Here is a 23,338-nt window from a genome sequence, read left to right as displayed (position 1 = left end):
ATTTTTTTTCCCACAATCGACAGTTCAATTCGACTCATTGTAGTTTTTATGTGCAGTTTAGGAACTAAGTTTCAGGATACTGCCTAATTCTATATTTTTATAGAGTTGGCCAAAGATCTTCCAATTGTCAAAGACAAGTCATACGTCTCTGAAATTTCTAAGGCGTTGGATAGGTCTGGGAAAACATGGAAGTATCCTGGATATCAGGGATTGGCTCAATTGGCTTGGGCTACGACGTTGGCCGCGCTGAGATCAATGCCTGAAAAAGCGGAAGATCGGCTCAGGCAAGGTAACTTTAATTTTGATTATTATCCTGAATCAGGTAGTATAGATGAAATTATTCAATTTTTCATGGATCATTCTACTCCTTGCCAATATATATATATATATATATATATATATATATATATATATATATATATATATATATATATATATATATATATATATATATATATATATATATATATATATATATATATATATATATATATATATATATATATATATATGTATATTGGATTCACGGGTTCCAGTTTTGTATTTCAAATCGTTTAAATCTCGCGCTCAAAATCCGAAAAGAAATTTGATAGGCAATGCTCTTTTGGGTGGTGATTTGCCTCACTGATTCCCAAGGATAAATCGCTCTTTATTTGTGGAAATACTTTTGTTGATTAAAAATGGCAGCAAGAATTTTTTTGCTAAACCGTGAAAACGCCTTCTGCATGATCATATCGAAAATGACATGTCCAGCGTCGAAAGTCACACTCTCACTTAGTATTTTTCATTGTTTCTTCTACTTTTCCATTATTGATTTTTCTTTTTTTTTCTAGTACTGAAGAGACTATCCCTTAAATAAGTAAATCCTTGTCGCTCCGACGTTTTAAATAATGTAAAATTAATGAATAAGGAAAAATGAAAACTAGAAAGAGATCCGGGATGAGATTCAAATTAGATGATCTGCAAGGTCCATAGACTTAATGATGGCTTTGGCTCTAGTGGCTCACCTGGAATTGCTGAAGATTTAGGATTACCTTGGATGTTCTTATGTCATATGTCCTTTTTGTTATTGAGGCTCAGTTTGTTCACGTGATTTGTTGGTGATTTGGCATACGATTAACTTTTTTTTACTGGTTTATTGTATTTTGGCTCAGATGGCACTGTTGATGACATTGATTTGTCATCATGTTACACATGACATTGTTGATTGTTTGGCATGTCCATGGATACTCTTATGGCTTTTGTTTGGTTTTAGTTGTTTTCCTGCTATGTATTTTACGTATATGTTTATTGTAGCCTCTGATGATCAAACTGGTTTGTCGAAAGTTAATAAGTGACCCTCCCGCCCCGAATGTTGTCTCACTCGTAAAATCGTAACAAAAATGGAAATTAACTTTTTTTGCTTTTTTGACGTTTTTTTTGTGTGTAACCCCCCCCCCCCCCTAGATACGGCCTTGGTTTACTGTAGCCTCTTATGATCAAACTGGTTTAAGGCGATGTTTTCTTTTGTAGTACTCATTTGTGCTTTGATGTATTGTCGAAAGAATCTTATCGTTCACCTTATGATTTCTGGTAATGTTGCATACACGATAAAAAGGTCTATTTATTAATTAAAACGAATCGTTTAATATTAATTAAACGAACCCCGTGTATAAGGGAGGAAGGGTTGCTTTCTTCTGAAGCTCTTTATGCTAAAGTTTGACCTTTTTTTTTTAGTTCTTTAACAACTACTGCTCAGACACAAGGGCCGTTGGTATGGAATAAAAACTATTTTTAAATCACTAAAACTTTTTGTGATTTGATAGTTTAGTGGCCGCCCCCTCCTGAATTCTCCGCTCCTTACGCTAAAGCTTTTCGTTTTTTTATAGTGTAAGGTTGTATTTGAGGAGCCGTTCTTAAAGAATTGAGACAAAAAGTATAACCTTAGCGTAAACTCTAAGCGGCCAAGCCTATTAGGCTTAGGTCGCTTGTTCGCCTGTGAGTCCAAGTGAAGTCAGTCCCCCGTTTTCCATACAAGTCCAGTGGACATTGTCCGCCATGAGTCAATCGAAAAATCTTTGTCATCCCTTAATTCTTTGACTATCTACCTTAGTTCTACCCTAGGATGGATGGATGGATGATAGAGTATCTTTTAACTAGTGAAAATGACATTATTTTTTTATATAATCCTGAAAAAAAGCTTATGCCAGCTTTTCCTCTTACTCTGAATATCTTTTTCTCCAATTAGCCATGGCTTAATGGCACCTTGATTTTGATTCAGGAGGGCAGCCACTAAACCACGATAAGTTTTATAGTGTTTTTAAAATGTTTTTTTTTTTTTATTACCAGCTATACTTGTGTTCGAGTAGTAGTTCCTAAAGGACTGAGATAAAAAGTCAAACTTTAACATAAAGAGTTGGGGAATCAGAGGAGAGCAGCATTCCTGGTAACGGAATAATTAATGTTCGTTTTATGTTTTAATATCGCTCTTTACTTTTTTTAAAAATTAGAAAAAAACTTTTTAAAATTTAATTTCTGGTTGTTTTTCACGTCATGCTCTGGCCTATACACGATATTATGGGGGCTATTGCTCCCATAAATCCCCTACTGCTTGTTGTTAATTTGTATAGACCAATACCTTTTGAATTTATTAGAAGTGTCCTAGATTGGTAACGGAAAAATTTTACGAGGATTATCACAATTTCTCTTGCACTTAATTTATTTTATGTAGCAATGAGTGACTAAAGCGATCGAATGCATTTGAAAAAGAAACGAGTCTCGGATGATTGGCTAGAATGAATTTGAAAACGAGTTAAATTCGCGAATGAAAGAACATAGTTTGAAAATGTTCCCCCCTTTTTTGTAAAATTTTTAAAACCAGGGACTTACTTTCTAGTTAAAATCAAGCTATAGTTAAGATCAAACAGGAAAAGTCTTAAACATTTCAAAATTTCTTAGGTACATTTTTGAAGAACAGCAAAAGTTATACATGAATATTGTTTGTTTGCCCGCCATTTTTACGTCTAAATCATTGCAGATACACCATGTATCTTCCAACGTTCTAATAATGACCCAGATGGAATTAATACCAACATAAAAAACGATGGCATTTGCTTTGTCGTTTCTGTGGAGTGATGCTGACTCGATAGTTGTCAGTTGAAAAGTCTCATCGTTTTCATACTTACTTTTAAATCGTGCTGAAACAGATATGGCAATAGAAGTCCTATACTCCTCATCGTTTTTTTTTAAATTTGAGAGCTACTGCCTTCTCATCCTATTTGCGTCTGTTTTTTACAGTCAATTTGATAATGTCCTTGTTTCTCTCATAGTACTACTTTTTTTGTCAGCTACTTGTTTTGCTTGACTTTCATATCTTTCTTTCTTTTTAAGTTTCTTCCTTTGATCTTGTGGTAACGGGATGTATGGATCTGGTATGTTCTTAAACCGAAGGCTGTTTTTCGAAACTTGTTCTTAACTAGGAGGTTCGCCTTAAAAGGTTACTGATTCCAGAATTTGCGATCGAATAATCCCTCTCTTAACTTCTTACGATCATTTGTTCATTGATATGTAGTCAGAAAAAAATTCTTATTCCGGCACTCCTTCCCTATTAATCCCCAGCTCTAATTGAAAATCTCTCTATGCCCTTTACTGCTCCCCCTTCCCCCATAAGTCCAATGATATTGGATCCAAATTTTGAGATAATCATTTTGTTGAAATTTTTTTTTTAAAGTCTAATAAGTATGGCTTCAGGGTCTTATGACCCTAAATTTACGCAAGTTAGCCATTGTTCACGAATTAGTTTTTGTAGAAGGGCCTTTAAATATCGTTTGCTAGGCCTAGATTTCCAGAGTTTCACATGGATAAAATCTGCAAACGGCACGGAAAATCTTGGACGGAAAGGCTAAGAGTATTATGTGAAGGAGGCATGCGTGGTCTCGTAATGACGGCTCATGAGCAAGATTTGTTTATATAAAGTATGAATCGTTAGGATAAAACGTTGTAAAGAATGTTTAATTTTCTGTACTGGATCTTTCATTCTCTAAATTGACGAAGTCGATTACTTAAAAATCGTAACAGCTGACTTTCCAAGAAGTCGATCACTTAAAAATCGTAACAACTATGATTTTCCAAGAAAGGAGGTTCTAACTGATATTTGTCTTCTAGAGCTTGAACAAGATGAACACTTTGTCGACTTTGCTTTAGAGAATAAGGCCTTTGTTGCAATATCAGAGCTTATTAAAAACAACAGTCTACTGGTATTAGAAGTAAGTTTTACTTGTTTATTACTTGAGTATTCAGTTTTCATTAATATGCTGTGATTGTAATTGTTGAACTTTGTTTTTTATGGCTAACAGCTATCAAATCTGAGCTGTGACCTTAAAGCTCCTATATATAAATTCAGTTTGAGACTTGCTTCAGTTTGTTTATTGAAACGGTGAACAGGTTTTAATAACAAATTTGTTTAACTGGATTTTTTTTTTTTTCTCCAAAGAAGTAAGGTAAATAACATAATTCACATGGTAGACTTCTAAGTAATTTATGGTCTCCAAAAGGAAGAGTAAAAGGCCGTATTCAAACTTAATACAAACAGAAATATCCATATTATAATTTAAGTTTAAAATTGTCAATATATGAATGATTCCCAAAACGAAGATATATTGAATAATCTCCTCAAACGTAAAGACAAAAAATACCGCTATAGGAAAATAAATGGATCCAAAACGAAAAGAAATTAAAATAAATAGACATGGCAGACTTACAACGAACAAAAATTACCGCAAATAGGAGAAGGGATATCGCACTGAGCGTTTTAAAGGCCTGAACGTCATTTGTTCTATATTGAAAACGATTTGTGTTCCGAGCTCTGTGATTTGCATTCGTCTTCACATCAACAACAGGAAAACCAAAAAATAATATCACAAGGGTAATCAAAATTAACAAATAAAGGCGGTACATCCTCCACTTCTCATCCCAATTTAACCTTCTAAACAGCTTGAGTGTCATTTGCGTTTTAATAAAATTGAAATGTCAAGGCCGTATCCAGGGGGGGGGGGGGTATCGGTTTACCCCCCCCCCCTCCTCCCTGAAATTTGTGTCCGTCTCGTAGAAATGTAAAAAATACATGTAATCAAATTTTTGGTGCTTTTTAATGTTTTGTACCCCCGAACAAAGACCCTGGTAGGCCCTGCGACATTTATTTATTCAGTTTTGTTTTTACTTCTAAAACATAAACAAAAAAATATAATCAAGATTACTGGAAGGAGCTAATGAAAGTTTTTTTGTTTATTACATTATTTATTACATAATTATATTAATTCCTGGAAGTCTCGACAATTTTTGACCTTTCAGTGTTACAATAATAAAAGAGAAAATATTTAAAACATATTTTGTTTCCAGTAAAGCACAAATGACGCTTTGGCCTTAAAAAGGTTCTGGGGGACGGTAGCCCTACTGCTTCATTTTAAGTTTGATTTGATTCTTCTTTACAATTTGTTGTCTTTTTTAGATTCATTTATTTATCTCTAGTCGTATCTATTATATTTTTGTTTCATGCGATTATTCATTTTAATTTCTCTTCATTGGGTTTCGTCTATTCATTAATAGTAGCTTCTGTTCGTTTTAACTTTGAATAATTATGCGACTTTATTTCTCTTTACGAAAATAGGGGGGCTGTTATCAGTCTGACATGCAATTTCCCGAGGGGGCTGGGAAGGGTCTCTTCATGATGAAGGTAGTGGGAGTTGGAATCATCCTCTGTGAAAGGAACGTTGGTTGAGATTCAGTGTAAATCTTCTTGAGGATACTAAGTATCAACTCCTCAACTTGGAGAAAGGAAATGTGAGGGAAAGATAAAAGAGCTAACTTTAATGAGTTTACCTGCATGGTTGAAGTATCCTTAGAGGAACAGTCGGGACACAACCAACTTTCATTCTGATTAGCGTCAGCAATTCGATCCCACTTTTCAGCTTTTGCTTGAAAAGAAGAATTGCACCCACAACATTTAATTGAATCGAAAAACGCATTTAATTTGCATTCAGAACCGACTGTTTTTTGTCTAACCATTATGTGTACCAGGAGGTCAACAAACAAATCTTACTCTGGAAAATTAGAAGGTGATGAGAGGCGGAATTCTAGATGAGGACGATGACCTTGATGCATGAAGTGTCTACATTCATCCCATTCTACATTTACATTTAGTTCTACATTTAATAGAACTAAATATTTGTACTAAATATATATGTACTACTATTTAGTAGTACACGTAGACATCTACATTCTATAGTCTACAATTAGTTCTACATTCATCCCACTCGTCTTAGTTCACTATCAACTCCTCCCTTTACAATCTTAACTGAAACTATCAACTTCAAACACCCCGTGCCGCTCCCGAGGTGTTGCAAGTGCTCCATTTTGATGACCTTGTAACCCGTGGTATCTATTGATTTACCTCGCTACTTGACTTTGCATAGATTATAATGCCCGTAGGAGCTTATTGCGCGAAATGTTCTTGGTGAATCAGCAGCAACGTTTTTTAGCCCCTTCCCCACCCCACCAAAACGATACTTGAAGTCCATTTAAACCACTCCGTCCACTTCTTCAAACATTAAGTGATAGTTTCAACCTTTTCCCCTGAATCCGTTCTATTGCGTATATGCTATTTGGATGATCTCGATACTCATAGTGTCTTTCGATCGACCCCTCCCCATCCCCTTTTTAAAATTTGAGATCCACTTGACCCCCTCCGCCTCTTCCCCTAGCGCTTCCTGAAAGTCTTAAGTCGGTCTCCATTGCTGTTCCCGAGGTATTACAGATAATTTGAAAACTTGGGTGCACATAGCGCCTTTTAATTTGTTCAGATACGCAGGTATGCGAGTTTTTTTTCTTCAGAGCTTACCCTTAGAAAACCTATGAATCATGACTTAATGAATGACCCCTAAGAGCTTCTAGCTGATCGTACAACCAAGACCAAAGATGACCCCCCCTTTTTTTTATATAAAACCTGTATGTGAACACTGAGTAATTTATGTAATTAAGTGCCATCACCCCTGGGGCTCTGGGTGTGATTTTGACCGCCAAATCATATTTATTTGTCTTTATTATATATCCAAAGAAAATAATTATCTAGAAAATTGGATCCACTATCATGGGGTTTACGGGGGTAGGGCAGTTCCAGAAAAAGATATGGGAGGGAGGCTGGCTGCCCTCCAATCACTTTTGGCCCTTTAAAGGACACTAGAACTTTTTAATCAAGTGACCATCCTTCCAAGTTTCTACAGCCACCCCTTTCCGAGTGGTGGACAGGGGAAAAATATTTTGGCCTTTTCTGGCCCTTTGTTGCGCTCCGTTCTGGGGAATCCAATATTTTGTTTTTCTTTGGCAGTAGGATCCCCTTAGCTGAAGAACTCAAGGGCATAATTTTGAGCCGATCCGAAAAAAATGTATTGATTTGTTTATTTGGTCCCATTTTTTTTTGGGGGGGGGGCTCCAGAAAAACAAATTTTTCTTACATTAGGTCCCTCCTGACCAAGGGACGGTCGTAAGTTCAAAAATGTTTGACCTACTTACGGTTCCCCTAGCCACCCCCACGCAACAAAATGTTTGATCCTTTTTATTCTGAGAATGATCCGTGTAACTTTGGGGACAATCACATACCCAACATAAAACAACCCCCCTCCCTTTCTGTTTCAAACCCATGTGTAAACAATTGACATTTGGAATTATTTATGGCCCTTGCTCCAAGAGTTGTGGGAATCGTCATGTCTGGAGGTACATCTGTTCGACCTTTCAACTATTTTGAACGAATGGATATCTCAAAAATTTGATTAGACGCTTGGGGGGTTGTGTGGATGCCTGGAAGCAAAATGGGCACGAAAGGGGCCATTCCAGGAGAAGTAGCCGAAGAGAGAAACAAAAAATAATAATAATACATTAAAGGAATATGACTCTTCACTGGCTGCCCGTGATACTGAAATACATAATAAAACTGTTAAATAAAGATGAGAAGAAATGAAGTTAAAATGTGAAGCCATTTGTTGATATTTCTGTAATTTTTATTTAGCTGTTGATTCTCTGTACATTTGAAAAGAATGAATGTAAAATGATGTTTTTAGATCTGGAAGTATAAATTTTTTTTGTACTTAGTTGAAAATTAAATACATTGCACAAAAAAACTACCAATTGATATTTCAAAAGTTTCATTTGGCTTTCGTTTTTCTATATGTTTGAAAAGAACAAATTTCAAGGGGAGAAAAATATTGACGAAAATTACAATCAGTTGAACATCTCAGACCTAGCTATGTTGAATTTTTTGTTTCTCCCGAAGTTATATTTGTCGTCTAATATATTTTATACTATACCAATTTAAAAGATGTACTGCCAAACCAAATTCTAGTTTTTAGTCAAATGAGAAAAGTAGTCTAAGGGTTTTTCGGGGATGGCCGTCCTTCTCTTACTTATCGTAGCTTGTATTCGTCTTAAGGTTGACTTTACCATTCATGATCATTTCTGTTTATTTGGATTCTATTTCTCAATTAGTTATAATTTACTTTGGTCCATTTTTTACTCTTTATCTGAGCTAGTTTCTGGTTATTTCTAGCTTTCAGGTTGCTTTACTTTTCGTTGAAAAAATTTATTTTTTTATTCTAATAGGCCTACCTGTGTAAGCCAAAGCCCGTTTATGTGCCTAATGCTAATATTTCATAATTAAGTTTAAAGGATTATAAGCTCCCTATTGTCATATCTTATGCTATATTAATTTTTGTACTCATATTTAACGATCTTTCTTTTTCAAACTACAAGGGTGAAACTAAGACAGAACATTTGGGCATAATACCAATGTGCATGGTAAATATGACTTCCTAAGCTATTTTGACATAATCTAATTTTCTTTTTTTTAACAAAAAATGAGCAGAAATAAAGTCAAAATAATCTTCCAACCGTAAAACTACCACAAATCACTATTAATAAATAAATGAAACTCAAAACGAACAGAAATTACAATAAATAGCCGAGTCAAATTCAAAACGAGCAGGAATTAACATGAGTAGGGCTGACAGCCCCCTCCATGTCTTCTCAAGACCAGAATATAATTTGCGCTTTACTAACAAAAAACAAATGACCATGAATTGTCAGTTTAATTGACATATAGGCTATTAATATTTATTCCTTAAAGTTTTGATAATTTTTTATTTATGAAAAAAAAAACTGAAAACATTTAAAATGTATTTTGTTTTCAGTAAAGCGCAAAGTATGTTCGGGTCTTGAGAAGGCATGGGGTTATTAGCCCTACTCATGTTGATTTCTAGTCGTTTTGAGCTCGACTCGACTATTTATTGTAATTTCTGTTCGTTTTGGGTTTCATTTATGATTTGTGGTAGTTTTACGCTTGGAACATTGTTTTGACTTTATTTCTGCTCAATTTTGATTTAATGGAGCTCTTTAATTTTTTTTTTGAAAAGCTTATTTTGTGGGAAAGGGTTTTTAAATTAATTTCAGTTACAGGATGTACTTTATTAAAACTACACGACTGTTGCATGCGTATTATAATCTATTAAATGGAATGAAGCATTGATTTTGTTCAATTGGAATGAAATTATTATCGGTAATTTAGCACGCAAAGAAAAAGAAAGCGGGACCTGAGAAGTCGTGTTTTTTCTGATGATGCTTTCTAATTGAAATCCTAAAAAGGCCTATGCTTAGAAGGCTGTACTCAACATTATAATTAGGACAGTATATTCAGTATGTAAACTATAAAGAACGTTTCATGCTAAAGATCATTTGCTTTCAAACTTGCTAAACGAAACTTTTCTTTTTAGGAATTTTATATCAAAAGACTACATTACTTGCTGACGGATCTAATCGTATTGATGCCGCTAAAAATCAAAGAACTGAGAAACAAAGCAGAAGAAACAGCCAGAACTCTTATTGTTTACCAGCAGGTAAACACTCTTTCTTTATCCCTTCTTTTACTATTATTTTTTCCTTTGCAGGATGGCTTGGACTTTAGTTTATGAAATATGCATCCTTTTTTTTAAATACACCACCTGAAAAAAGAAAAACTGCAAGAGATATACTAAAAACAAATTTTACGGTTTTAAACAAACAAAGTGTTCCTTTCCTTTTTTATTCTTATAAAATGAGCATTTTGCTGTGCGTAGTGTCCACATAGTACGGAAAGGTGCCTATGAGAAAAGGATGATGTTTACCAGAGTTTTCTAGTGGAAGTTCTTCACCACTAGGATAATAAAGATACAACAAAACGGTAATTAAAGCCATCTACTTAAGAGAAAACAGACTTGAAAGAAAATAAAGTCAGGTATAGCAACAACAAACAGAATAAAAACTAAAGGATAAGATAATAATTATTATTATTATTTTGTGTTAGCTCACACAGCTGAGGCTCAGATCACAAAGGACCATTTTCTCCGCACACCCCAAATAATAATAATAATGTAGCACAAATTGCCGCTGGGCTATTAGTGTCCGTTTGAGTGCTGTGTTATGATTGCCCATCTCTTTTCTATTCCATCCGTAGAAGAGCCTTCCTTGGTTGTTGCTTAGGCGGGCAATACTCGTTCCTCAAAAGAGAGGGGAGAGTCAGCTACCACTCGCTTAGATCAGCGGCGGCAATCGACACTAGATCATCAGAACTGGTACCGGCAAGAGAACTTTTCTCTTGTACTTTGCATTGACCGTCAGAGATCCCATCTTGTGCCAGGGTCTGCTCTTCATATTTCCAGGATAGTGTCACCACTACCCCCTTTTTAAGTAAAAGCAGAACAACAAATTCAAAAGGACAAGTTGAATTGGGTTTTATCGCTATATCTATCACATCTCGTGCCACGGTCTCCTCCTCATATTTCCAGGGGACTGTCACCACTACCCCCTTTTTAAGTAAAAGGAGAACAAAAATTCAAAAGGACAAATTGAATTGGGCTATATCTATTCCACAAGATCACATCTTGTGCCACAGTCTGCTCTTAATATTTCCAGGGGACTGTCACCACTACCCCCTTTTTTAAGTAAAAGGAGAACAAAAATTCAAAAGGACAAATTGAATTGGGCTATATCTATTCCACGAGATCACATCTTGTGCCACAGTCTGCTCTTCATATTTTCAGGGGACTGTCACCATTACTCCGATTTTAAGTAAAAGTAGAACAAAAATTCAAAAGGACAAATTGAATTGGGCTATATCTAATTTGATTGGAAATTGAAATGGCTAGTGCCCTTATTAATAGTCGAAAGTGATTGGAATGCAACATTTTGTTCTAAGTAGTTGAAAGGTCCGGAAATAATATCCTTTGAGGATGACACTCCCCCCACAGCCCTCATAGTAAGGGTTGTAAGTTATGCCCTGGGGGCATATAAGATTTATATTGAAAGGTTTGTCGTAGAAACTTGAAAAAGGGCTCATTCGATTGGAAAATCAAAGGGCTAGTGCCCTTTTTAATAGTCAAAAGTGATTGGTGGGCAATTAACCTCCTTTCACGCCCACCTTTTCCCCAAACACATCCAATCAAAATTTTTAGATAACAATTTTGTTCAACATAGTTAAGTTTTGGAAATTAGGTCTTTGAAGATGATAACCCCCTTAGAACCCTCAGGGCAAGGGTTGTAAGTTATGTCCTGGGGGTAGATAAGGTCTTTATAGATAGCGATATTGTAGAAACTTCAAAAATAGCTCATTCGATTGGAAATTGAAAGGGCGAGTGCCCTTTTTAATGGTAGAAAGTGATTGGATGACAAATAACCCCCCTCTCACGCCCACCATTTCCCCAAACACATCCAATCAAAATTTTGAGAGATCTATTATGTTTAATGTAGTTGAAAATTCTGGAAATTTGGTCTTTGAGGATGATAACCCTCCCCCTCCCCCAAAGACCTCAGGGTAAGGGTTCTAAGCTATGCCCTGGGGGCATATAAGGTTTTTTTTTTTTTTAGAAAGAGCTGTCGTAGAAACTTTAAAAAGGGCTCATTCAATTAGAAACTAAAAAAGTTAGGGCCATTTTTAATAGTTGAAAGTGATTGGAGGGCAACTAACCCCCCTCTCACACCCACCATTTCCCACGAGATCAAATGAGATCATATGAGATCAAAATCAAGATTTTCCCCACGTAGTTGAAAGTTTTGGAAATTAGGTTTTTGAGGATGACAACCCCCCCCCCCCCCCACACACCCACACACACAGCCCTCAGAGTAAGGGTTGTAAATTATACCCTGAGGGAATATTAAGTTCTTATAGAAAGTGTTATTGTATAAACTTCAAAAAGGGCTCATTCGGTTGGATATTGAAAAGGGTAGTACCCTTTTTAATAGTCGAAAATGATTGAAGGGCAACTAACCCCCCTCTTACGTTCACCATTTCCCCGAAAACGACCAATAAAAATTTTGAGACAGCCATTTTGTTTAACGTAGTTGAAATTTTTGGATATCAGGTCTTTGAGGATGACGACCTCCTCCCCCCTCCACCCTCCGGGTAAAGATTGTAAGTTATGCCCTGAGGGCATATAAGGTTTTTTATTATAAGGTTGAATATCTGTATGCTACCACTGCTATTACAATTACCACTAGTCCCCTGCGTCGCACCTATAAGAGAATACCGACGCAATCAATGTTGACCAGAAACACTTAGCCTATTTTTTGATCAGTCTTCCTCATATCCCATTTTTATTTACAAGATATTCTACCTATTCATGAATTAGAAACTTTGCGAGTCGCTGGCTGGACGCTGGTCTTCTTATTCATCAAGAGAAGTAGAGATCTGGTAGAAAAGAAATGGCTGTAGCATTTTAGAACCCATGCAGAATAGTTGAAATATCTAAGAGCTCTGTATTCCTAACAGAATTTATTATCAAAATTAGTAGTATTTTTATTCGTCAAAAATTAATGTATACAAAACTTCGAATACGCATCACAAAATTCATCATTTATCTTCGAATATTAGTGCAAGTCGAAAAAAAACATCTGGCAAACTTCAGAAGTATATTAGAACTGCGGGATGTGGCTATAGTTATCGTGAATGAGAATCAACTTATCCACTCTTTGTGGACTGAGGCCATTTCTTTTCTAAGTCGATATCATAGCCACTTTCAGACCTACCACCGAAAATGGTCTTTCTGCGGTCATACCAGTCGCAGGAATAGACAATAACTTTCTGGCAAGTGCGGCGACGTACGAAATTTTATCACGATTGTGTCTCCAGAACTGAAGAACGCTGCCGTCACCGTCGTCTTCGGTTTCTTCCTATGTCTTTAAAAGGGTAAACTATAGTGCAACTTGATTCCTGATCGTTTTCAGCTCTTCCCGACTCCCTTCTTTTTTTAGACAACCTCCTTGTCCTCTCTTTCAGCTTCGTTTCTTTTGGCAATGTTTCTTCAACCTACAAAAATGTCAAAGAAAATCATTTATACACGACCTCTTTTCCACACCACCCAAGAGATAGAGGGCAAAGCGCATTTTTTTTTATAGAGGTATCGCCAGTAGCCACTAATCCTCTGCTTAATTTTCAATAATTGTTTTTAATGATTTTCATTGACACATTTTGTTCATTTTTGGTTTAATGGAGTTCTTTACTTTTTTTTTGAAAAACTTATTTTGTGCAAAAAGTTTTTTTTGATAAAGGCTCATGGAAATTCATACAATTTGGTTATTGAAATTTGCTCTTTTAGACTGTTCTTTTATACCCATCGCCGTTCCTTTATAATAGATGATGTACAATTATGCTCTTTTCTTCATTCTTTTATTTGTCTTAATTTCCCTTTGGCTACTTAATTTTACATTTGCGGGGAATGGGGGAATCGCCGGGGAAGAATTTTCTGGGGGAGAAAGTTTTTTGGGAATATTTCCAGGGAAACTTTCGTCGGGGGGATTTTCAGGGAGGAATTAGCCGCGGAGGAAATTATCTGCAGGAAAGTTTTCCGGGGGGATACAACGGACCCCATTTGTAACAATGACTCCTATATTATTGGAGAGCTGGTTATTAAAGTTGTTAAAAATGAAGCAGACACAAACATTTCTGGAACAGTTCACTTTTTGTTACTGAGGATGCACGAATTCCAAAAGTAACATGGCGGATCCTTGTATAGTGAAAAGTTATATTTGGTCCAAGCACAATTTGGGCATAGTGAGAATGGCTCTTGAAAGTTTCACTAAAAGAAAATATAATGCTCCAGAATACGACTATCGGTAACTTTCAACCCCTTGACCCCAGCAGGAGTGTACGCAGGGGAAAAAGATTCGGTCTTTCAAAATACTGGAATTATAGGACTTCTCCAAAGTTTGATTTAATTTTCACTGTATTTGACCTATATTATTTCATACTACCCCCCCCCTCGAAACTTTTAGGCCCCCTAAGAATATTCCAAGTCCGTGCCTGAGCTGCAGGTCTTAGGAACGACTCTTAAAACTGACGTTAAAATAAAATATCCTGTTCCATAGTAATTCTGCTCTCTTACAGGTAAAATTTCTTTATGCAAAAAATCGCTTCTTACAAATCGAACTTGAAAATTAGAGCTTGATCTGATAACTATTATAACTATTATAAATCTCTATTTAAAGAAATGTTACTATTTATTTTGATTTTAATTTCAATTGCCTCTCGAACAACCTGTTTTATGCCTAAATCATTGCTAATAAGGCAAGTTTCTTCAAAAAGCATTTTATGACTAGGGTTATCATAAATGTGACTGCTTAAAGCAAAATCGAAGGAAATGTATGTATTATTACGATTTAAAGCTTTACTTATGTCATGTTTCCATTGTTGTAGGTGTGTTTATATAACTCTATTGGGTCTTCCTAAATAAAAATGAACAATGTTACAAATTATTGTAAAAACCCCACTTTGGCGAGTAACTGGGTTTATATATTTACCAGAATTTAAGAAATTAATGATTTTAAAATTATTTGTAAATACGACATAAAAATTATTTTGTGTGCAAACTTTTTTTAAACTTGTAGTGACTTTTGGAATATATGGAAGTTAAATTATATTTGAGGGCTTGGCGGGAACTTCACATTGCAAAAGACCCTTAACTTTACAGGAGTGTCTTGCCAATCTTCGGCTAATTGTATTGTTAATAAAGACAATAGGATAACCGTTTCCAAAAAGTATGTCCCTAATAAAATCAAAATAAATAGTAACATTTCTTTAAATAGAGATTTGGGGGAATTTTCACTTAATGCCCTATACACATAATTAATTTAAAATTATTTGACTAATTATATTAAAAAACCTGTAAATAACTCCACTCAACCTATTCCAAACAGAGCTTCTAGGCTGGCTGCCAAGAAGGCGAGATTAGCTTTAAAAGCTTGTCTGTAAGTATTTTAATTCCATCTGAATGAATTGTTCTCTGTCCATTTCGTTTGGAGTACCAGTTCTGATTGAACTTCCTTGAAGTAATGATATTAGGGCTGTTTTAAAACATTTTCTTAAACATTTTTAATAATTGAATTCTAATGTAAGTTTCTTTTAGAGTGTTTTTATTCTCTTCGTCTGTTTTGCTGAGGACGGCCCTTGGATATAGGGTCAAAATATTCATTTAAAGTTGCGTTCCACTGTCTTGTATAAAAAATTTCCCTGTTGTTCTACTTATTTGTTTACTTCTGGAGGAAATTAAATTTTGAGCCCCAAAAGTTAAAACAGTTAATAGCAACCAAAAGTTCAAAAATATATTCCTAGCAAAAACTGTTTAGCGAGAAGAAATAGCCATTTATAACCGATTCAGAAATGGTAATTATTATTTCAAGTACTCTCAATATTGCACTGCTATTACGGAAACAAATTTGCAGAAATTTTAGAGCGCCAGAACCCCTTCAATAATGACGTCAGGTTGACTGTGACGTCAGTTTTGTTTTTTTTCGATTTTATTCAATGAAAACCCGAAAATGCTACCGAGGTTTTTGTTTTTCTTTCAATGAAGATATGAAGTACATTTTGAAATTCAGGAAAGATCATTTTTAATTTTTTATTTTGCTCAATGGAAACATGCAAAAACAAAGATAATTTTCTAAGCTTTTCTGGGGGAAAAGATTGCTTACTGGCATCTATGCCTGTCGTTCGAGTAAAATCTTATCTTCTATTCAATTGAATCTGCACAATCTTTTTGCATTCCTCTGGTCGAAGACGTGATTAATTATTTTACGTCAGAATCCCAGGCTTTACCTGTTTAAAAATTTAGGCTCAAATCGCTTCAACAGTCAATAAATTTTCTTGACTTTATTAAAAGAAAATGAAACATACTATGCTCATTACCAGTATTTCGCAGTGATTTAACGTGTTAAGGAATTTGTTGAGCGGAAGTGGACATCAGACGATTTTCACTCATTTTTTTAGATGGCGATAAAACCTGTGATTTGTTACCAAGTGGTGTCGTTCAGTTGGCTGGGTATAAAAAAGAAAGGGGCTTGTAAGTCTTCCAATCAAGAATAGTTTGTATTTATATTGAACAAATTCTGGAAGAGTTGGTTAGAAAATTGACCTATGGTTATTACCTGATTTCATCTTTTTTTTTTTTTTTTTTTTTTTTTTTTTTTGTGACCTATTGTTCAGCAACACTTGGGGCTTAGGGAACAAAGAAATGAGGTCAAGGCAGTATCCAGGGGAAGGGAGTTTGAACCCCTTCCCCTCCCGACCTTGAATGGGACATTAGGAATTCCTGGCGCTTAGTATTTTTAAAGCTTCATGTTTTAATAGGAAATGCTTGTTTAAAGTCATTAATTGCCACAAGGGTGACCACAAAGAGGGGGTGGCAAGGGGGCTAGGCCTCCGAAAAATCAGGGACAAAATACTAATTATGAGGAAAACAAAGACAGCAGAACAGGGGAAAGCCATTGAAGCATAACAGCATATGGAAAAAAATGTGTTAACCTATTTCGATCTAATCTTGATAACAATAGATACATCAAATGAATCGGCATCAAATTTTACATGGGGGAAATTTGCCAGAGCTCAAAGACGAAATTCATTTTATTTGTCCTACTTTCTCGTTGGTGACCCCATTTTAAATGTGAAGATGAGCTGTGAGAATTTTCCCGGGGGAATTTTCAGGAGGGTTGGAATTCTCTTGAAAATTTTGTGTGGGGGGATATCCCTTGGGAAAAATTGTCACTGGGAAAATTTTCTGCGGGGGAACACCCATTAGGGGGAATTTCCGGGAAATGTTTTCCACACAAGGGGAATTCCACCATGACCTGCAAAACAATCAGAAATTAACTAAAAAATAATCTTTCTTTTAATTTAAAATCAATTGACTATTTCAGAATTTTCACTCGACAGCTTTCTCGTCACTTTGCTGTTACACAGTCTTTTTTAATACTGAAAAAAGGTAATAAAGGCACTCACCTTATTTTGCCGACTTAAAATATAAAAAGTACATTAAGTTTAGTATTACTCAGTAAAATTTTTCTGATTTTCGAAATAGGGAGAAAACAACCCCAAAAAGTCAAAGAATCTTAATGCAAATCACAATATCAGCGTATCAGGGAGCTCTACTGTAGAGATTTCAAGCTCCTATCTGCAAAAATATGGATTTTTTTTTGCCAGAAGAATGATCATTGATGTGTTTTTTTTACAGGGGTGATCGTATCTAACCAATGGTTCTAGAGCATCCGGAGTGAGCTCAATTGAACCGAAACTAAAAGTTTAAGTTCCATTTTTAAGTGACCAAAAAGATCGGAGGGAAACTAGCCCTCTTTCCGGGCCCATTTTTTCCAAAATCATCTAATCAAAATTTTGAGATACTCATTTTGTTTAGCGTAGTTGAAAAGTCCCAAAACTATGCTTTGGAGATAACATGACCCCGAAAGCCCAAGAGCACAGACCTTCAAGTTATAAAATTTTCCGATTGGTTACACATAGTGTTTGCCATTAGGTAGTATACAGAATTTTGTTTGGGAGAGGGAGGAATTTTCTGCTTGGGTTGGGTTTCCATGGGGATAGTTTTTTGTAGGGAAGAAAATATCCGGGGATGAACTTTCCAGGGGAAATTTTACACAGGGGGGATTTGACAAAATTCCTTTACGAAATTATTTTTATCTGTCTTACTTTCTCTTTGTTAATTCAATTTTGCATATGGAGATGTATTGGGAGAATTGTCCGGGGAAAATTTTCAGCGTGTTTGGATTTCCAGGAAAAATTGCCACGGAAGGGGTATCCAGATTTACCGGCATTATCTAAAAAACAATAAAAAAAAACAACAATTTTTTTCAACTGACAGGAAGGAGCAACTTTAAAACTCAAAACTAACAGAAATTATTCTGTATATGAAGGGGTTATCCCCCACTCCAATATCTTGCTCTTTACGGTAAAGTTTGACTGTCTGTCCCAATTTTTAAGGAACGACTCCTAAAACACAAGGTCTGTTTTATTGGGATAGAAAGCTTTTTCAAAAGTGCTAAAAGCTTAAAAAAGATTTAAAAGGCTTTACCGAACAATCTTTCAATAGCTTAAATTGAAAGTTTATTTCAGTTAACTTATTTTCTATATTGCATATTTGACTCATAAAAATAAATTAATTCTTACAGATATACTCACATCAAAAAAAGATTTCCCGTAAGCAATATTTATGCTTAAGGCCTTGGAATAATGTAGACCCTAAATCTTTGCATGGCTTTGATTTTAATAAGGAGCAACGTCTCAACCATATGTGCATTTTCATGTGTTCTGATTTTGAATCTATTGCGAAATTAGCTCTCACTTGTAATCAACGAGCTCAAAATCCTTATAAACTAATTTTGGTGTAAACCGAATGCTATTTCTTGAAATATGTACTACTTAGTGTGTTTTGATTTAAACAGCCATGTATCCTCATGATTGATATGTGATTATTAAGGATCGTTCCCTTATCATAGGCAGCGCAGTAGCGCTGCCTAAGTAAAGAACGATGTTGGCACAATGTATTATTTATTTTTTTTATTAATTTTTTTTCCAGACCAGGGCACATCGTATCGAAAGAGTTGTCGTAGAAACTTCAAAAAGGGTTCATTCGATTGGAAGTTGGAATGGCTAGTGCTCTTTTTAATAGTCAAAAGTAATTGGAGGGCAACTAACCTCCCTCTCACGCCCGCCATTTCCCCAATCACATTCAATCAAAATTGTGAGATAGCCATTTTTTTCAACGTAGTTGAAAGTTCTGGAAATTAGGTCTTTGAGGATACCCCCCCCCACATCCCTCAGGGCAAGGGTTGTAAGTTACGCTCTGGGGGCATATAAGGTTTTTATAGAAAAAGTTGTCGTAGAAACTTCATAAAGGGCTCATTCGATTGGAAATTGAAAGGGCTAGCGCACTTTTTAATAGTCGAAAGTGATCGGAGGGCAAATAACCCCCCTCTCACGCCCACCATTTCCCCAAACACATCCAATAAAATTGTAAGATATTCATTTTGTTCAACGTAGTGGAAAGTTCTGGAAATTAGGCCTATGAGGATGACAACTCCTCCCCCCCCCCCAAATAAAAAAAATAACCCTTAGGGCAAGGGTTGTAAGTTATGCCCTGGGGGCATATAAGGCTCGTATAGAAAGTTTTGTCGTAGAAAACTTCAAAAAGGGCTCATTTGATAGGAAATTGAAAGGGTCAGTGCCCTTTTTAACAGTTGAAACTGAATGGAAAGCAACTCCCCTCTCATGCCCACCATTTCCCCATACACATTCAATCAAAGTTTTGAGATAGCCATTTTGTTCAAAGTAGTCAAAAGTTCTTGAAATTATGTATTTGAGGATGGCAAACACCTCAGAGCCCCCAGGGCAAAGGTTGGAAGTTATGCCCTGGGGGCATATAAGGTTTTTATAGATAGTGTTGTCGTAGAAACTTCAAAAGAGGCTCATTTAATTGGAAATTGAGTGGGTAGTGCCCTTTTTAGTAGTCGAAAGTGATTGGAGGGTAACTAACCCCCCTCTCACGCCCACCATCTTCCCAAGCACATCCAATCAAAAATTTCAGATAGCAATTCTGTTCAACGTAGTTGAAAGTTGTAAATTAGGACTTTGAGGATGACACTCCCCCTAGAGCCCTCAGGGCTAAGGTTGTAGGTTATGCCCTGGGGACTTATGAGGTTTCTATTGAAATCTTTTTCGTAGAAACTTGAAAAGGGCTCATTCGATTGGAAATTCAAAGGGCTAGTGCCGTTTTAGATAGTCAAAAGCGATTGAAGAGTAACTAACCCCCCTCTCACGGTTATTTTGGGCATGTTTATTTTTTAATATAATTTAAATAAAACATGTTACAGTCAGCATAACTAAAATAAAACATTCCAGTGTTCGAACCTTTTTAATAGTCGAAAGTGATTGGAAGGCAACTAACACCCCTCTCACGACTACCATTTCTCCGAACACGTCCAATCAAAATTTTGAGATATACATTTTGCTCAACGTAGTTGAAAGTTCGGGAAATTAGGTCTTTACCAGCGTTGTCGTAGAAACTTCAACAAGGACTCATTCAATTGTGAATTGAGAGGGCTAGTGACCTTATTAATAGTCAAAAGTGATCGGAGGGTGAATACCCCCCCCCCCACGCCCATCATTTCCTCAAACACTTCCGATCAACATTTTGATAGCCATCTTGTTGAACGTATTTGAAGGGTCCGGAACTTACGTGTTCGGGAATGATCACCCCCTCACTGACCTGAGGGTTAAGGCTTTAAGTTACGTCCTTGGGGTATATAATGTTTTTATAGAATCTGTTGTCATAAAAGCTTCTAAATGGGCGCTTTCGGTTGGAAATTGAAAAGGCTATCTTCCTTTTTAATAGCCGAAAGTAATCGGAGGAAGAATCGCCTCCCCCCCCACGCCCATCATTTCCCCAAACATTTCCGATCAAGATTTTGATATGGCCATTTTGTTCAACGTAGTTGAAAGGTCTGGAAACTATGCCTTTGAGGATGACAACCCTCCCTCAGGACAAGATTCGTAAGTTATGCTCTTGGGGCATATAAGGTTTTTATAGAAAGTTTTGTCGTAGCTGCTTCCAAAAGGGCGCATTCGATTGGAAATTGAGAGACTAGTGCCTTGTTCATTAGTCGAACGTGATTTGATATAGCTATTTGGTTCAGCCCATCAGAAAGGTCTGGAAATTATGTCTTTGAGGATAACAAATCCCCAAAGCCCTAAGGGCAAGGGTTGTAAGTTATGCCCTGGTGACATGCAGATTTTTTTTTTATAGAATATGTGGTCATTTAAACCTTGAAGGGGGCTCATTGGATATATTATGAGACGCTCTAAGTCTCTCCTTAAGATCCAAATTGAAGAAAAGATTGCTCTCACCTCCACCCTACACACGCATTATATAGTCCTAAAATGTATCTAATAGAATTATTGAGGTCGCCATTATATACAAAGTAGTCTAAGTATTATATAAAAAGGCTCTTTGGGTTGAAGCAAGACCAAGAGATTAGAAAAAATGGCCATTAGTTATGTCGAGGGGGTATTAAAGATTTTTATGAAAGGGATAGCCGTTTAACTCTAGAAGACATTCGATCTTTCTCCTTAAAAAACGCAAAGTCAACATAAAACAAAACGAAATTAATCAAACAAACGTGTTGAACAAAATGAGTTTTTCAAAAAAAAGTAAAGAACTCAATTAAACCAAAAATGAATTGAAATAGAATAAAATAATTTACCAACCATACAACTACCACAAATCAGTATAAATAAATAAATTAAACCCAAAACAAATTAAAATAAGTCAAACTTAAAACGAGCAGAAATTAATCTGAGTAGGGTTCTAAACCTATGCTTTCTGAAACCTAGAATATAATTTGTACTTTACTGAAAAAAATTCTTTTAAATATTTTCACTTTTATAACTTTAAGAAATAAAAAATTAATAACGATTCTAAGGAATAAATATCAGCATATGTATATCAGCATATGTATATATATGTATAACTGACAATGCACATTTTTTTCAGTAAAGTACAAATTGTATTCTGGCTTTTAGAAAGTTTAGGGGTTTTGAACCCTACTACTATTAATTTCTGCTCGTTTTGAGTTTGACTCTGTTATTTATTTTAATTTCTGTTCGTTTTGAGTTTTATTTATTTATTGATACTGATTTGTGGTAGTTGTATGCTTGGTAGATTATTTGATTCTATTTCAATTCATTTTTGGTTTAATTGAGTTCTTTACTTTTTTTGAATAACTTATTTTGTGCAAAAAGTTTTTTTGATTAATTTAAGTAAAAGCAGAACAAAAAATTCAAAAGGACAAATTGAATTGGGCTATATCTATTCCATCAGCGTTAAAAATTAACAAAATAACGTGAAATAAAACTCTGAACCCGGCATTCAGAAAAATTGATAATAAAAATGTTCCAATCACCAAGAATTGATCCCTTATCTTTAATTGATAAAGAAAGTTGTCTAACCAGTGATCAAATGCGTTACTCAAAAGATTGGTTTGGGCGGTGCCCCTACCCAATGTGCATAGCCAGGCATGATTTTATGATCTTGCACATGTTTCACATATTTTTTGAAAGTAAAACGAGCGAAAATATGGAAGACTGAAAAATTGTTTTGTTTTATTTTATTATTTTGACATCAGGACTAATCTATTTCTTATCTTTCAATCAAATATTCAACTTTATCTTTCTTTTAGTTTTTTTTTTCTTTGAGTTCTTTTTTTGTGATTACTCATATTTTGCTTATTATTTTAAAAAGGTGTGAAAAAATCACTATTCATGAAACAAATACTTGACAAATTTTGATTTGGATATATATATTTTTAAGACTATGATCCAATTTGTAATCGGTAAACTAATAAACTTCCATAAACTACTTTTGGTGGCAAATAAAAAAAAAATTGTAAATAATTTAGCGAACTCGTTTTGCTGTTTTTTTTTTTTTGTTATGATTATGATTTCTATATCCGATGACTACTTAGACGATTTGCTGAACTGGCTTTTAAGTCCTCTCCCCTCAATTTACCTTTTTTTAATGAGTCGCTATTCATTGCTAGAGTTGTCTCAAAACTTGTTTATTCGAAGAATTTTTATATAAGGTCGATAAAGAATGCTGTATAAGTTTAAGGGTTCCCCTAGAATTAGGGAAGAACTGTCATAGATATTGCTTTGAGCAGCTGTTTCTCAGACCTCACTAACCGTAATGAACAATTCCTTTATGTGCGCCCTTTATTGCGCTAATCATAATATCTTTTCATAAAAAGAATCTCGACAAACAGTTTTTAATTTCATGAATAAAGCAACATGTTTCATGGTGCCATTTTATTTCGTCTACCCTAGACACTACTCATGCCACGTGCCTATCCGTATTGTGGATCTACATTGATTTTTCGTAAAATAAAAATAGAAAAACACCCTTGTGGCGTATATTTATACAAACTAGTTGTTAGTAGTGGGGGATACAGT

At 35.3% G+C, this 23,338-nt stretch overlaps 1 protein-coding gene across 5 annotated transcripts in view; it reads left to right on the top strand.

Moving 5' to 3' along the window:
• Window positions 1-23,338, top strand: part of Nup205 (nuclear pore complex protein Nup205) — a 171,102-nt gene that overhangs the window by 70,968 nt on the left and 76,796 nt on the right. For all 5 annotated transcript variants that reach the window (XM_089099638.1, XM_089099640.1, XM_089099637.1 and 2 more), the window contains exons 7-9: window positions 104-289; window positions 4,144-4,244; window positions 9,795-9,917. In XM_089099638.1, the coding sequence (XP_088955764.1) occupies window positions 104-289; window positions 4,144-4,244; window positions 9,795-9,917 (410 nt within the window). The remainder of the gene's footprint in view (window positions 1-103; window positions 290-4,143; window positions 4,245-9,794; window positions 9,918-23,338) is intronic.

This window comes from Artemia sp. Qi Xiang Cuo, chromosome 13 (genome assembly GCF_049724085.1).
Source record: "Artemia sp. Qi Xiang Cuo chromosome 13, ASM4972408v1, whole genome shotgun sequence".
Classification (NCBI taxonomy): domain Eukaryota; kingdom Metazoa; phylum Arthropoda; class Branchiopoda; order Anostraca; family Artemiidae; genus Artemia; species Artemia sp. Qi Xiang Cuo.
Note: the sequence above shows the minus strand (reverse complement) of the source record. Positions and strands in the feature narration are given on the sequence as shown.